This window comes from Fringilla coelebs (genome assembly GCF_963513975.1).
Source record: "Fringilla coelebs genome assembly, chromosome: 10".
In the NCBI taxonomy this organism is placed as follows: domain Eukaryota; kingdom Metazoa; phylum Chordata; class Aves; order Passeriformes; family Fringillidae; genus Fringilla; species Fringilla coelebs.
In genome coordinates, this window is record NC_140036.1 from 1,624,712 (window position 1) to 1,641,536 (window position 16,825).

Sequence of the window (16,825 nt, forward strand, 5' to 3'; positions counted from 1 at the left end):
CCATGTAGTTACAGAGCATCCTTCCCAGTCCTTAGTGGCTCAGTGGCTAACTGGAAAGGGCAGTGTTGCTCCTGTCCCCCTTTCTACGTGGACAGAAAGCTGTTCACTCTGGAATTGGTGAAGACTGCAGGAGGACAAGACTTTTGTTACAATCTAGCTGTTACTGCCCACTAACTTACATCTTCTAAATACCAGATTTGTCATCACTTGCACTTTAGACTAGATTTCAATCTAGGCAGAGAAAAAAAGGAAAAAAAAAGGTTACCACTGGCTTATTTTAAGCTCTGTCATAATTCCTGCAAAACTCTGTTTAGACTATAAATGAATCCCATGTTGGATGTAGCTAAAACTGTTAGCATAGCATTTGAAATTCCATGCTCAGTGCAAGACTATTGCCCTAAGTAACCGAGGGTTCTGAGAGATCTGGGGAAGCTGTTGGACATTTTGTCTCCCTGTAGGAGCCCTGCAGGGGAGCAGGTGAGTTTGGGAGCCCAGGTGAGCAGCAGGCAGACTGTACTTCCATCCATCCATTACACTGCCTGAGCCAGGAAGGGTGGCTGGGCTGGTCTGCACAATGGGGGAGTTGGGGGAAAATAATGTTGTGAGAATTAACAGATGAAACAGCCTAGGAAAAAAGTCAGAAGCTATCTGAATCTCACCTAAACACACAGTAAGGAAGCAAATTGCTGTGGCAGATACCTCCTTGATCCAAGGAACAGAGAGGCAGGGCTGTCAAAACCCCAGGGTGGAGATGAGGAGAGGATTACTGTGGCTCTCCCAAAAACCCCTCATGGCTTTTCCTCTGTAAGCTCCCTCCTCCCCTGGCAGTGGAAGGAATGCTTTCCAAGCTGCCTTCACTGCACTCCTGTCCTAGTGGAAATGTGGTGCTCCTGAGCAGTGGAGCAAGGACCTGGACCCTTCTACCTGTGTGAAGTTTGTGAACACTGACAGATCCACTCCATCCCAAGAGATGGATGTGCAGAAAGGCAGCCCCGAGCTGGAGGAGCAGCTGTGCCTGCAGTGGCACAAGGCTGCTACAAATCCCCAGGACCATGGGACAAGACATTTAGCACTCACCAAAACCAGGCCAATGACTTCACAGGATTTATTCAAAACAGGAGAAAGCTTTCTTTACAGACCTGATGAAACACACCAGTACAGAAGACAGGGAAGGTGTTCTCACCAACACCCTGAGATTGCAGAGCTGTCCCTTCCACCTTGCTGCCACAGGAGTCCCTGGAGCAGAAGCAGCTGCCCTTCTCAGCTCTGCCTGTGTTTCAGCATGAGAAGCAGAGCACACTCTTCCTCCCCACCACTCCTGAAGTATGGAAGTGGCACACCTGCTCCCCACCTATGCAGAAAAGCACACAGCAGTCAAGAGATCCCCTCTGTTGGCCTGCAGAGGGCTGGAACCCATCTAGCAGCAGCTCTGTGGTGTTTGTGTTAATGAGTACAGCAAGTAATTCAACAATTGCAAAGGTAGAGCAGCAGAGAGCTGGAAAGAGGCACCAACTTCCAGTGCATTCTCCCATTTGTGCCTTGGAGCATCTTCCCAAAACCTTTCTGATAATAAGGGTTCTTCTGTACCAAGCCCAGCACTGTACTGGAAAAGTGAATGATTCCTAAAATTTATTTTAAATTATAATAAAAAAAAAAGAAGATTAAAAAGTCTTGCAAGATTCATTATTCATTGAATTATGAATTGCTTTCCTCTTTCTTTGCCAAAAATGTCACCTGAGTGGTTTCGGAAGTCTTACAATTTGGAAGGAAGTTCACAGACTGTTTATAAAATCAACTATTTTGGATTAGAAGGGTCGCTTATCATTACACAGCTTGACATAATTTCCATAAATCATCCCTAATCTGAGAGCCCCTGACTATGGGAACAAACATTAAACAATTTTTCATGTTTCCCAGTGGCCCAGGTTTTTGGCTGTCACTTGAAGCAAACTGAACTATGTTCATTGTAGGATCCTGACTTGTGCAATCTGCTTAGAAAGCCTCTGCTGTGCCTGCCCTACCCCGCCATCAGCTGAGATGAAGCCAGAGGTATCCACGTGCTGCAGGGGCCTGGCTCCACTGGGAGTCCATTTATTGCAGGTCGGTGGCTGTACCACAGAGAGCCCCACAGCTCAGAGCTGGTCAACAAAGTCCTAAGAGCAAGCCTTGCTACATGGAAGAGCTGTCAAAACACACCAGTGCTTAGACCTAACAAATCTGACAACCCTGATTTAAAAAGTGCTTCGAAAGTCAAGGGAAACTAAACCCAGTAACACCAATCTGTCAGCAGCGCACGCTCCGGAAGCCAGGCAGGGTGACTTTGCCATGGGTGTAGATGTCCTCATCCGTGCCCTGGTTCATGTGCTTCACCAGGTTCTTCTCAAACAGGAGGGGGTGGTAGGCTCCCATGGTGCAGGCGTGGTCGTGGAACTTCTGGTAGTAGTGGCAGATGTCTGTCTGCCGCTTGGAAGGGAGGAACTCGTACACATCCACCTGGTCACACAGCGTCATCATGAGCACAATGCCTGCGGGGACAGAGAGCGGTGCCCCAGTCACACCAGGGCAGCATTCAACACTCCTGAGGGACAGCCAGCTCCCAGAGCGTCCTGGGTCGACTGTATGATGCTTTTATCCCCAGTTGTCTTGTTCTGTTTATGCGGAATAATAAGTTTCACACCTTTAGGATTTGCTCCAGAGAGTGAAGGAGAGAAGAAGCGTGCAGTTTGTTTTCAGACACTGCCCTCACTCCTCCACATTCCTGTTCCTGGACTGTAGTGTCTGTGGATGGACAGACAGCGGGACACAGCTCTCCTTTGTTTCAGTTAGTTTAGCTAGCTGAGGCAAAGAAGTTCCCTGGGCTGGGGGTTTTTTCTTTTTCCCGTTTCTTTGCACCTCTTTAAACCTGCTCTGGACTGAACACCCAGAAGAGCAGCAGCAGCTAGCACCTATGGCCCACTGGGCCAGGCCTGGCCTGTGACATTTCCAGCACCAGAGGGACTGATAAGAGACTGAGTGAGCTGAACTGCAACCAGGAACGGGACTTTCTCAGTTTGTCATCTCTTTTGGAGCATCAATGAGTTTTATTGTTTAATAAACAGGTTTTTCCCCCTTTTCTCCAAAGAGGTTTTGTTTCCCAGACCAGTTGGCAGGAGGGGCCAATTGAATCTGCTTTCCTAGAGGAGCCCCTTGGGGGGTCTCTCCCAAATTTGCTCTGAACCAGGACAAAGGGGAAGGGTTTCCATTATTAACGTTCAGAGCAGAGGGGCAGAGAACAATTCTGGCCAGACAGGGCTCTTTTCTGAAGCCCTCCCTTGCCCAGTGTCTGATCAATGTGATTTCAGCAGGTTGTTTACACTGACAGCCATGCCAAAAGGACAATTTTGAAGAGTGCTACCATTATCTGTGACCTTCATGGAAACTTGGGTGTCTGCCAAGCGTGCACTGCAATTAGCTGATCCGAACAGCCCATCTCAAACCTGCCTGGATAAACAGAGATGAGACCTTCACATTTGTCCCAGCTGCCTCTCGTGGGTGCAGGGAACACTGAAGGAAGGGCCTGTGCTGGGAGATGCTCAGGGAGACTGAGCAGCCTCTGCTCTTCAGGCTCCCCGGAGCAGAGCAGTGCTGCCCTCCTGTGTCTTCTCACCCAGGGACATCACACCAGGCAGTGCTGGGCACAGCCAGACCAGATGGAAGCTGTAGTTACCAGCTATTTTTCTTCTAAGTACAAGAAATAGCAAGAATAAAGCAGAGAAACTGAATCAGTGTGTAACATCACAAAAAATACATGCAGTATCTGAGACAGCAGGGACCATGAGGAACTGTAAGGCATTAAAAGAACCCAACATGTCTTAAACATGTCTTCATTCACCTTTTCAAATGAAAAATTTCAATCACACTCAGGATTGAAATTTTTTCCACCTCTGTATTCCAGAGAATACAGAGGTGGAAACTGGAACTCATCTATGCCCTTGGATTTGGCAAGGTGATTTGTTTTACAAAGCAAAAAGCAAGAGGACTTGGCCCAAAGCTAAGCCCTGGAGGAACTGCTGTTTGACGTGTGTGTCTTCAAGCCCATAACTCCAGTTAACAATTCTGCTGCTGAAGTCATTGACTGTGCTGTTACACAGCTGCTCTACACATATCCAAGCAATGATGCAATGATTTAATAGGTGCTGGGCCTGGCAAAATCATGAGGCAACTCTGTTTACACAGAGACAGAAAGTGCCTCTGCCCCAGCAGTGATGAACAGAGGTGGGAGCAGACCAAGGGTGGAAGCACAGCATTGAACAGCCCATGGCAAACAAGACTCTACATCTATGCTGTGATTTCAAATACATGGCAGCTTCCCCAGAGGTTCACTCCTTTATATTCAGCTGGTTATGAGAGCTGCTCTCCACTAAGCAGGAAAACTTTTGCAACAGCAGAATGTAGAAAGGAGTTCCTTTGCTGAGGAGAGCACATCACTGACCTTTTCAGGGCAACTCTCAGTCTGACCTTCCACAGACCCCAGTAAGTCTTTATGTACACACACACACATATATTTATATATAAATAATATATGGAAAAGAAACAGGCACACCCTTAGAATTCATTTACAGTAATCAGATTTATTTGCCTGACCTGCTCTGAGCCTGCAGGAGACACATCCTTCCTCTTGCCCCCTGTGGGAAGTGCTCTGGCACTAGAAGCTACAAATCCTAGAGACCATCCCAGTGTTGCAGCCTGCTCTCCTGTTTCCACCTGGAACTGGGCCATGTTTGTGACTGCTGTTTCAGAGGGCAGCTGCAAACAGCTTACTTTAATACAACTGAGCTGCTGCTCTGAAGACAGGAAGCTTAAATTTTGGCACAGGACAAACACTGTAAAAACAACTCCGATAAGCAGCATAAATTTGTAGTTGTCTTTGAAATAAGGCATCTTGGAGAGTTCCTGCCTGCAAACTGAACCAGAAGTTTAGAGGGCAATTATCTTACCAAGCATTCCTGATGATGGTGGATTAGGCTGAATATGCTCCAGGGAATTCTCCTGCAGAATGTCCCAGAGTTGCCACTGCATTTTGGGATTCAGGATATAGAAGGGTTGCTCTGGATGTGCTCTACGATACGCCTTATAGCTTTCAAAAAAGTTGTAATCTGGTTTTCTGTACCACTGCAACACAGAAACAGGAGGTCAGATTCTTTATTTCTGGCCCACTCTACTGTAACCAACAGGAAACAAGGATGAGTGAACCTGCTGCTGCTGGGGAAGAAGATCCTGCTGCACACCCTCACTCACTGTCCCCTTGGGTCACTGTGGTGAGCTGACTCAGTAAACAGAGCGGGGAATATTGAGAGCTCTGCCTTAAATGTTCCAGACCCAGATCCTTCTCCACATTGCAATACCAAGCAGCATATTCTGCAGGTAAGTGTTCCCAGCTCAGCCTCCTGAACCAGGCTGAGCTGATTTGCATCCTTAAATTTCCCCTTTCAGTAAAAACTAGGAATGGTTTACGTTTTCCTAAAGTAATTTTGAGATTTTTTCCTTATGTTATAAATAGCCCATCCTGGTTTTACTGACTCTTAAATATGCTGTCCATAGCCCCTTATGCCTCCTGGAGCCGTGGGACCAGGCACAGAAATAAATATCAGTGAGAAAATAGGAAATGGAGGCCAAAGAAAGAATGCAAAGACCTCTCAGTTACAGCCAGAATTTAAAATAAAAGTGAAGAATGGATCATTCACTCCTACCTGCTTTCACTGTGAGCCTCCAGAGCTCATCACATGTCAAACAACAATTTTTTGTACTCAAAATCGAAAGTGAATTGTCAGGAGGATTGCACACCCACAGGTGAAAGCTGACACAGACCTCCAGAGGCTTTCCCAATCCATTCATAATGCATCAAGTATATCCCATGGCTGACTGCTGCTTGAAATATCCAAGCATCAGCCATCAGCAAATCTTAGATTAACTGTCAGAGAGAGGAAATCATGCTATAATGAGACAGCTGCTGCAGCCAGCAGTGACCTCCTCCCCATGCCATCAGCCCATGGGAAAGTAAAGGTGGTGAGCCATTACCCTTGGCCTGAGGCCCTTGACAGAGATCAGAAACAGGCAAGTGTTTTCTTAGCAGCACTCATGCATGGGATACTCACAGAAGTACACACAGATATATCCATAAAACAAAAAGGCAAACAAGAAAGGCCTTGGAGTGAGTGATTGCACATTAGGAGGAAGTGGTTTAACAGAAGCACTTCAAAGCATGTGAATCTGATTTTATTTACAAAAAACTCAGTCTTACCTCATGAATTTCTGCATGATATGGTGCTGGATCCCAGACAATTAAGATTCCAGTGTTATATAATGGTTCCCTCAGGAACTGCTGCTCTTCCACAGTTACAAGCTTGGAAAACAACAAGAGATACAATGATGTGCAGAATACTATCAGAATTATTAGGCAGCCAAGCAATAAAATACCTGAAAATGGCCAGAGCCACCCTCCTGCTGGTTAGTGAGCATGGCCCACTGTGTGCAGCAAGGACACAGCCCCAGCAATGACCTTCCACCACCCGAGCCAGTCCAGCAAAGGACTTTGTGGAGAGTCACAAGAGAAGCTGCCATAATGCTTCCCAAGGTTTCCCATCCATCCATTCCAGTAACACCCTAAGGACAGGAGCTGCAGAGTGACCCAGCCTGTGGGAGGATGCCAGCACTACAAACCAGCTGCCAGCAGTCACCAGGACAGTCCAGGCAGAGCCTCATGCAAATACACTGTTGGATCTATCAAGAACCTTCATTTAACCCAAAAAAAGGCCTGCAGGTGGTGGTTTCTCCCCAGCAACAGGAACCCTGGCAGCCTGCTGAGGCCATCAGTGCAAGAGATGAGAGACTACAGCGTCCCCAGCCAATCCTGCCTCATGCCAAGCCCCTCATTGCCTCTGTAGAGTAGGGAGGGGATGGCTCAAGCAGGGGAGGTTGGAATCTGAGAGCAGCAATGAGAAGGAAAGCTTCCAAGTTCTCTCTATACACAGAGAGATATAACCACCACTGCTTGGGACACCCAAAGGTAACCCAGGTTTGCAGCAGAAACAGTCCTAATCAAACAATTCATCTCCTGTCCTCCCCACCCACCCAAAGCCATAACCTGTACAGGCACAGCTCATAAACACTGAAATCATAAATCATAAAAATCAGCTTCCATTTGTCCTGATTTTCTCCACAGATCTAATTAGTCCTTGAGCATCCTGGCTGCCTGCATGGCTGTCCCCATGTCCCAGAGTACAAGGATGCTGCAGCCAGCCTAGATGGGAATTATTCCAAAAGCAAAAAGTTTCCTCACATCTGTTGTTAACTCTATGGGATTAGGCCTTGGCCTTGACCACATGCACTGCCTGGTTTCATTTCCTTACAGTAGCTAAAATATCTAGGTCACTGACAGCTGGAGTGTGCAGTGCTGCAGTGTGAGTATCTGCCTGCAGCCTGTGGACAGCAGGGGCACAGCAGCTGGGCACAGGTGGAATGGAGCACTGCACAGGGGCAGGGGTATGAAGAGGAGCACGTGCACTTTATTTTCATGTCATTGTTTCCACAGCCATGCGTGTTGGCAGAGGCACACGAACCCCAGGAGAGCTGTGACAGGCACAAAAGCAAAGGGACAAGAACCAGGTGGGGAGCACCTCCACAGCCACTGCTTGCTGTGCCCTCCCACACACTGGAGCTGGCTCTGGGCACTGCCTGCTAGCTAGCAGTCACTTAACCTTCTGCTGAAGGAATCTGGCTCCCCATTTACCCTCAGTGTCCATTTCTTGTTTAATAAGGACTGATTTTTTCTAAGTAGTAAAATTAATTTAAATTACTGCATGACTGACTTGCCTTGCCCAGATTTTTGATCCTAATCAGTCAAGTGATCGATTTGTTTTGTGATTTCTTCTTTAGCCAGTTCACTGTGTAACAGCATCTTGTTAATACAGTCCCTATCCTCTTAGTACATTTATTGGCCATATCACAATGATTTCCTTCTTTCCTGCTACCAGCAGTCAACGTCCTGCAATCTAAACAAGCTCTCCTTTCCCACCACAGCCTTCCTCCATTCCACTGATGTGCTATCTCCTTTCTCTTCCTCCCTGCAGACTGTTAGTGCCAATGACAGCACAGGCAGCCAAAGCAGAGAGTGCTCACTGTGACAGCAAGAAGCCAGCCCAGGAGAACTGAAAACAAGGGCTGGGAAGAACAAGGCACTGTGGCTCTTGGTCAGCTCTGCAGAAAGGAGCTGTGTCCTCCAGCACAACATTGGCACACCCTCACACGTACTTCTGCCCTTGCTTTTGAAAGATGTGACTGCTTTCCCAGGGCAAATCAATGCCTCCAGTAAAACATGCCATTAAAAAAGCAGCAGTACTGATGAACCAGTCAAGGCCTAAGAAAATAACTGAGGCAACATTAAAAAAAATTCTTTATTTAGAATGACTATGAAGCTTGTGGGCCTACAAGCATATCCTCAGATCTGGAGGTCCCAAATTTCTTGCCTTCCTGTCAGTACCAATCCATTAATCTTTCTCTGTGCACTCAGATGTACAAGATACTCCACTCTACTGTTAAAAACATCTGTCCTAGAGACTGGCCAGAAAATTATCTTAAAATAATTATTAAGAAACTCAGGGCCACGGGCCATTTGTGCCAAAGGGATATTATTCAATACAGACCAGCTTTGACAGATCAGATTCAGGAGACCCCATTTCCTTCACTTTGGCAGTGGACTGAGGTTAATCAGCAGTAAGAGCCAAAATAAAAGCAGCCAAGCCCCAAACCCATTCCTTTTCCCAGTTATAACAGAAGAAAAGCCAGCCCAGAACAAGAACAAATTACAGCTTGTCCAGTACCTGATGTCTGTAAGAGCTCTGGGCAAGGCAAGATAAGGCACAGCTCCTGCAGAAAGCTAAAAGGATAATGTGATCAGGCCACCCCACTAACAAGGAGGTTTAAATTATGTCACCAAGACTGAAAACAGCACTGAACCATTCAAAGTGCAAATAAAAACTTATAAGAAAACCAGGCTTGCAGTCCAATGGTCTCTGAAGTTAACAGACTGCAGTCAGAGCTGCTCAGTTTGGAAACCCCAGATGAGAGACTCCTGCACTACACACATGGAAAGCATCTTTTTCCCTGGTCAGCAGCCAGGTCAGTGCTGCCTTTTGAGTCAACTTCAGCCTCTAAAAACTGCAGCAATGTTGTTCTCTCTTGTTAACTCAAGTTTCCTAAGCTGGGGTCTGCATTCAGAGGGAACATGACCCATGACTGCAGGCTGACCTGCATGCAGAACAGAAGCACTATAATGACGTGGCTGTAACTCCACTTGGTGCAAAGTAGGGGAATCCACATGGAGAGTCATATCATAGCTGTACAAGCACACAGTTACCCTCCTCCCTGAGCAGATAACACTGACAGCACATAGGTCATGAACATATTTTCTCTTCATATCACTGTAAGCTTGGCCATGAGCACATCCTCCAGAGAAAATTTGCTTAAGTGATAACACCTATCTGACATCAGAAAAATACACAGAGACAGGAAAGATTAAAAAAAAGAGAAAAATGTCAAACAGGGCACAGAAGTCAGCAGCCAGATCTGTTTGCTCAAACCAGACTGGTTCAGAAAGGACAAACTGTCACCCTTCTGACTGGGGGTTTAATGCAGGGGATTGAGACACAGCAAGAAACAGCAAAGAGCATGGCAGCAAGTGAAGAGTGACCCAAGAGCTGAAAGAGGTAGCAATAGCATTCACACAAGAAGCAAGAATATCTTTAAAAGACACACAAAATGAAGGAGGCAAACTGGTTACACATTAGCTTTGTGTCTTCTTGCCTTTAAAGAGGATGGCCAACCTCCTGCTGCTGTTTTGAGAAACTTCAAACCTTGTTACACAGCAGCATCCATGCACTCCTCACACAGAGGCAGGTGAGAAAACTGCAAGCCTACAAATCTTAGCTTTGGGGTAAGGAAAAGAAACTGCCTTTTTGCTTCAGGCTTACAAAAGCTACACTTCAGCCACTCATCTCTCCCTCACTCAGTTTCTCAGGCTTCATGTGCCTAGAACCTCCTCCTCCTCTTGTGGGGTGAGAAGTCCTGCACCAGGTCTTTTAACCAAGTGACTCCTGGCCTGTTCAGTCCTCCTCCATTCTCTCACCAGCACATCCTGCTGTAATTTCCTCTTTTGTCTGCATGTCTACACTTGAAGATTCCTCCCCCCAGAAAGGACAACCATGAAGGGTAACAGTCTGTGGCAGAAAGGTGCAAACACTCTGAGATGTGCTTCAAGAGCAAGGGTCTCACTCTATGCTGGACAAGGGGCAGACTGACTCTGCTAATGCACTGTGGCACATGGTTCTAACCCTGCAGAGTCTGGGCAAAGGGAATCAGCAAAGGGACACCCTGGTACCCACATGGAGCTCTGAGAGGCAGGGAAGATTTAACTCTGTGAGCAAGGCCTTGCATTAAAGGCACTTTTTGCCATGCTCTGCAATGAGGTTCTGGACCCACCAGAGCCCATCCCTCTCCTGGCTGTGCACAGGCTACAGCTTTACAGGTGGGTCTTTTGTCAAGTGTCTTCAGCCATGCAACAGCCCTGGTTAATGTGTTACCTACAGAGTCTGCAGCATTGCTGGACAGTACAGAAACACTGTTCTTTTAGTCAAACCACATCAACTCTTCATACCCATCTCTGGGGCAGGCACAACTCATCCCGTGGCACACCTCTCCTTGCTGACCTGCACTGGCTGAGCTGTTCCTGCCTCTCACTCCAAAGACACAGCAGCAGCACAGAGCTGGCCTTCTTGTGCCTACACAGAGCCTTTGAGCAAACACAAAACACAGATTACCTTGTGCCTGCTGTAAATCACAAGCAGGCTACTGCAAGTTTGCAAGTGCATGCCAGTTTCACTGCAGCCACCTCAGATTTACCAACTGTCCCCATTCCAAAGAAGGACATTGCCATCCTACAGGCATGTGCTAGGGACTGGAGAAATCAGATGGACAGCCCTGTTCTCCCCAGCTCCCAGACAGGGCAGCTACACAGCTCTGCCATGCTTGGCCTGCTGGGTGCACACTCCTCAGACCTACCTGGGAATTCACAAGACGAATTGTGGTCTTCTGCCCCACATCATCTTGAAAGCCCCTGACAGGAGCCCCGTTGAACCGCAGGACGGCGTCGTGGCTGTCTGAAAGGCAAACAGAGGGAAAACCTGTGAGCCAGCAACTGGGTGTGAGTGACACCACAAGTGACATTATTCACCTGCACTTCTAATACAGTCTGGTAAATCCCTGGCTTTCAACCTAACATCTAAAGTAGCAAGTCAGACTCTTTGGAGGAAGGTGTGGCTCCAACTTTATGATCAATACACTTTTTAAGATCTACTCTTTAAAACTACAGCCAACTGCCAGGTTGAGAGCACAACCCCAGCATTTGCTCTCCCTCTTCCTCCTTCCAAACACTTTAGCAGGACATAGACCAATACACAATTAATTTACCACATGGCTGACTACAAACCAAGACACTAGGAAGTAGCAGCAAGCCAGCATCCTCTCTTCTAGCCTGGAGGCTGACCAGCTCCAGAAACATGTACACCAACCACAGTGGAAAGCCAAGCTGTCCTCAGCCTGCCAGCATGCCTCCCACAGCTGTGCCTTCAACAAACACAGCTTCTTACATGCCTTGGGATTCACTGCATTTTCCTCTGCTGGCATCATCTCTTAAGATAGCACAGCACTCCTCCAGCACCCTCCTCTGCCTTGGCACAGCCAGCCAGGCCACTGTAACATCCTGCAGTCAGGCTGCTGCTGTGACACGAAGGGAGGTTGTGCTTGTCAGCCTGGCTCCTCCCTGCCTTGTGGCTGCATGTGGGTAGGAAACGTTCCCTGTGATCAGAGGGGCTGAGTTAAGGAAGCAGGGTGATCTTTCCTGCACTCACACTGAGGCCACATGACTGCAACACACAACACATCCAGGAGGATCTGTGGGAACTGCCGAGTTCCAGGGCAGAAGGACCCAGCTGGTCCAGAACTGGGTCTTTTTGGGATCATTTTCTTGAAAATGGGAGTGTTCTAACAGGCAATGCTGGAGGATCAGCAATCCCTGGCAGCAAAGACTGATTTCTCAATTTTATTCTCCTGGACAAGTGGGGCTTCTTAAGAGCCCTTCCAAAGCACCATCCAAAACCAAGGAAGGTGATGTTTCTGGAAAAAAGTGTCTCCATGCTGAGAAGTGGCTCTGTGGTTTCCACTGCAGACCCTTAGCTCTACATTCTGCCTTGCATTAATGTAATACAGGGTTATGATTTCCCCATCTGTAACTTCAGCCAGACACCAAGCATTCCTAGGCCCCAAATCTGCACATTAAAAGGGTGTTTAGTGACTGCTCAGGCAGAGGAGCTGCCTCTCTGTCTCCAGGTGGTTGTGCTATACTCGGTAAGTCTCACATCAGATTTTTCAGGGGCAATTTATAACCTTCAGTAATACCCAGAGCCCAGTAAAAGGTGATTGTTTACAACCCTGTGCTGCTCTGCCAGCCTCCCTTACTTTACCTAATTGCTCATTTGCTATCTTAACATGATTAGATAGAACAAATATTTCATGGAGTAATAACTCAGCAATCCGTTGTGCTCGTTTACACAAATACTTCATTTTAAGCTTCATTTAGTACCTTTTAAATAACTTCCTCCAACACCACCACAACATTTCCTACATGGAAAAAACTGTAAAGAAATGCACTGAATGCTCCTGAATCTTTAATACTCCCCCTGCCTAGCTCAAGGCTGCAAGTGCTCCAACTCTGCAGAAGCACAGCAGAGTTCCCTGCTTGAGCAGAAGGGTGAAAGTTTGTGACCCAGGCACAAGAAACACAGAGCAGGGACAGCAGCAGGGGTTAATGGCATTTGCGTCGGGCACACTACACAGTGCCCTCCCCAGCATCCATCCCTTGTGATCTGGAACAAACCAGTGCTCCAGCGTGGGGAGGGCTCAGAGAGTGGCTGTGGGAACAATGTCAGGGCTTTGCCTGTCCGACATCTGTGCCAAAGCACAGCCCGTCCCACTTGGCTGCTCCCCTACCCAATGCAGAGGGGCAGGGACGGCATTCCAACCCTCCAGAACATCACCTCCCACTCCTGTCAGGGTCTCCTTCCAGAGAACAAGCACTGGCAGCAATGCTGGAGCCTAACACAGACAGCCCTGGGCACAAGCCAGCTGTGCTGGGGAGGCTGTTCAGCAGAAGGTCACTTCTGTGCAAACCTTGAGCTCTGAGCTCCAAGAGACACCCAGACAACCTAGAGAGGTACTTGAAGGAAAAGGAAGAACTGTTCTCCCAAGTCTTGACCCATCTCACTTCAAACACTCCTAAGAGGCAGAAACAATTACAGCAACCAACACCTGCAATTTGTACCAGGAGGCAATGCTGTCCTTCACTGCATATTTCATAGCATTTTAACACACTAGCTCCTTACTCTAGCTCCTGCTCACTTGCCTGTGGACACAGAGGAGTCTGGGGGAGAACTTCTGAGCAAGTACTCAACACTGTCTGCCACGAGGGACTATGATTCTGAAGGCTTTGCCAAAGTTGTCCATGAATGATGCATTAAAATCTATCCATCTACCTGTTTCAGAAGATGAAGGCTACTTGCAGCTTAGTGCAGGCCAAAGGGAACTGATCCAACAGACAACTTATGAATACACCAAAGCCTGCAAACAATTTCCACTTGAGGGAAAACTCCCAGACTTTAAAACTTCTCCTTCAGTGAAGCTACAGTTCAGCAAAGCATGAACCTTAACTGAGCTCCAATCACCAAAAAATGAAGCAAGCTGAGGGAGCTGCAGGCTCTGGAGAATTTTCTGGCTGGTACAAAATCCTGAGCTGAAGACTGAAGAGTTGGTTTCCCCAGCATGCTGCTTTTGTAAAGCCACAAAACACTTTGGCATCAAAACATGCCTCTTTATAATTCACAGTAAAAGACCAAAGCTTCAGCAGTTATTAATTAATGCATTAACTTCAGATAAATATGGTCAGATGAGACTGTAAAGCATCACCAAACTTTGTCCAAAGGGATAAATCCCTGTAAAGCCTTTTGATGGTCTTCTGGACCACTCAAGTTCAGCCAGCTGCCTTACAGCTCAGAAGGAAGCAGTGCCACTTTTGGAAAGCCCTAAGCAAGAATTACAGAATCACTGAGGCTGGAAGGGAACTCTGAAGATTGTCTGTGCCCAGCCCTCAGCTCAACACAGACTGCTCAGGGCTATGTCCAGAAAGGTTTTTCCCCTTTGCCATTTTCTTCAATTTCTTCTCTGAAAATATCTCCCAGTATGAATTTTTTTCTGACTGTGCAATAAACATTCCACAACCCACCCCAAGCCCTCTCAAGAAACAAACACCCGAGGAACCAAGACTGCTCTCTAGTATCCAATATTCATGTGACCCTCCAGTGATGCCAACAGGATCACAAAAATCAAAAGGACTTGCCAGAACAAAGCTATTTATTCCTCCCATCTCCAGCTAGGCTGAAATATTTACTGACTTTAGAAGTTTAACATTTCCACTTGTGTTAAACACCTTCTGACCACAAGTGACTTATCAATAATTGCATGACAGCAATACTGTCTTCTTCTCAGCCCAAGTTATAAACAGTGATATTTGACCCCATGCAAACTGAAGGATACCAACCTATCTCTTGTCCCAAGCGAGATGATTTCAGAGACCCTGCTGAGGACACGACAGCACAGCGACCCAGGGGTCCCACTGCTTCACTGAGGCTTTTCCCTGGCAGGTACTGCTGCCACTCAGAGGTACCAAAAGGACCATCTGACCTCTGGATCATGGTCACATTCACTCTGTCCCGCAGCTGGCACAGCAGCTTCTCTGGGCTGAGCTTAACGTTCCTCTTCCCATTGTAAGTCACATTGTACTTGTTCATGGCCAGGTAGTTTCTCCTGACCTTCTGCAGCCTGGGTATGAGATTTCTGGATGAGCTGTCCTTATCCCATACCTTCCCAAAGGCTGCTTTCTTGGACTTTTCAGCTGTTTCAGAGGTGCTGCCTTTTACTTTGTTTTGGGTACCAAGCCATGTTTTGGATACCTGCCCCAGTTCACTGGCTGCTTCATGGAAAAGGCCTTGTGATTTAACAGTGTTCCATTTTTCCAAGCTCCTGTGCCCCTGCAAATCATCATTCCTGGTCTTCAAAGGATCATAGTAGCTTCTTCTGGTTTCTCTCCACAGGCAAACTGTCAGTGCTACCAGGACCACCACAAGAACACACATGAACTTTTTCAACACATTGATGTGAACCATAGTGCACGGTGCATCCCCAGATGGGACACTGGAAGCTGGCCCTGGGAAAAGGAAACAGCTCAGTCAGGGCTGCAGGCACATCCACAGGTAAAATCATGGAGATCTGTATGCAGTGGGAGGGGAGAGAGACAACATCAGGTGAATTCTAAAATTTCAGGCTGTTCAAAGATCTCATTTCAAAGTCTGCCACCTCAAACACCAAACAGAAAGACCTGAGCTGGCTATCAGCCATCACATGCTATGCAATGGTGACCTGAGGCCACTGCCACTCAAACCTTTTTTCTACTCCCTTCCACAAGTGGCAGCCAGATTTAACACTGCCAGTATCATACCAGCAAGCAGGGTAAGTCTCCACATTGCTTTGCTTCCTCTCCCATCCCTGAGAGTCAACATCCAAATGCCAACAAACACACTTCCAGAAGTGAGGTTTTACTTGACCACAGGCTTTACCACTAATGAAGAAAATGATAAAGCATTGAACTGGAAAGAAAAAAAAAGCTCTGAGTTCATGAGCACCAGGAGCTTCCCCAGCCTGGTACTTTGGTGACTTTGCAGGGAACTGCTGCAAGTCTGCAGTGGGCTGAGTGCACTGTCAACATCAAACCTCACTGAGCATCTCCTGGAAGCCAATTAAGCCCCAGTAAGGTTTGGAGCATGTTTGGGCTCATAAATGCACTTGGATGAACACTACTCCAGGTAAGTTACCTCTGGAGAAAGCAAAGCCAGATGCTGCTGTACAGCACTGCCTGTCCTCCTTTACACTGCCTCACACTAGCAGATACCTCCAGCTCCCATCATGTCAGAAAAGTGGGAATCCAATAGGATGACTGCCCAAAAAGCAGCTCAAACTAGGCTGATTTTTAGGAGGGCTGGTATATAAAATATACTCTGATTCATAAAGCCCTCACAAGCAGCACACAGCACCACAGAAGACAGGACAGCAGCTGCTCATTTCCCTACATGGCTGCTCCAGATGTTCCCATGCTTTTGGACACAGTATGGAGGCTCCAGGTGTCCTCAGGAGACAAACACATGCAAATCACAGCCGTTCCCAGAGAGGCACAAGCAGCACCTTCCTCCCTGAGTACCCTGCTGAAAGCAAACCCTGCAATGCCGGGCTGCTGAGAGGTTACTGAGCTGCAAACACTACCTGTGGATAAAGCAGCAGCTCTCCAACTCAAGTCATTTTTGGCTGTTGGCAGATTTTCCTCTGAGGGCTTAAGCAGGATATCCCAAAACAACAGTTCTGTGATATGCTGAAGAGTTCAAGAAATACCTGCAAAAAAAAGAAGAGGAAAAAACAAAACATATTAAGGAAAAACCTCAAAGTTGTAGAGATGAGCAAATACTGCCTCAGATAAATCCTGTGGTCCTAAAGAAGCTGTTACCAAGCCTGGAAGGACAGCAGCAAACACACTAACACCACATAAGCATTTTAAATATCTAAATGCCCACTCAAAATGGACATCTTCCCCCTTTGTCTGAAATCTGCTCCCAGCTAGAGCAGACACGCAGGC

At 47.2% G+C, this 16,825-nt stretch overlaps 1 protein-coding gene across 3 annotated transcripts in view; it reads right to left on the reverse strand.

Annotated features, from left to right (window-relative positions):
* Positions 1-1,091: 1,091 nt before the first annotated feature.
* Positions 1,092-16,825, reverse strand: part of ST6GAL1 (ST6 beta-galactoside alpha-2,6-sialyltransferase 1) — a 44,372-nt gene continuing 28,638 nt past the window's right edge. For 2 of the 3 annotated variants that reach the window (XM_084212566.1, XM_084212568.1), the window contains 6 exons: positions 16,459-16,584; positions 14,684-15,349; positions 11,095-11,192; positions 6,281-6,382; positions 4,977-5,151; positions 1,092-2,525 (listed from right to left, as the gene is read on the reverse strand). In XM_084212566.1, the coding sequence (XP_084068692.1) occupies positions 2,284-2,525; positions 4,977-5,151; positions 6,281-6,382; positions 11,095-11,192; positions 14,684-15,308 (1,242 nt within the window). In that variant the 5' untranslated portion in view covers positions 15,309-15,349; positions 16,459-16,584 and the 3' untranslated portion in view covers positions 1,092-2,283. Of the gene's footprint in view, positions 2,526-4,976; positions 5,152-6,280; positions 6,383-11,094; positions 11,193-14,683; positions 15,412-16,458; positions 16,585-16,825 lie in introns of all 3 variants that reach the window. The other variant, XM_084212567.1, reaches the window with a different exon arrangement.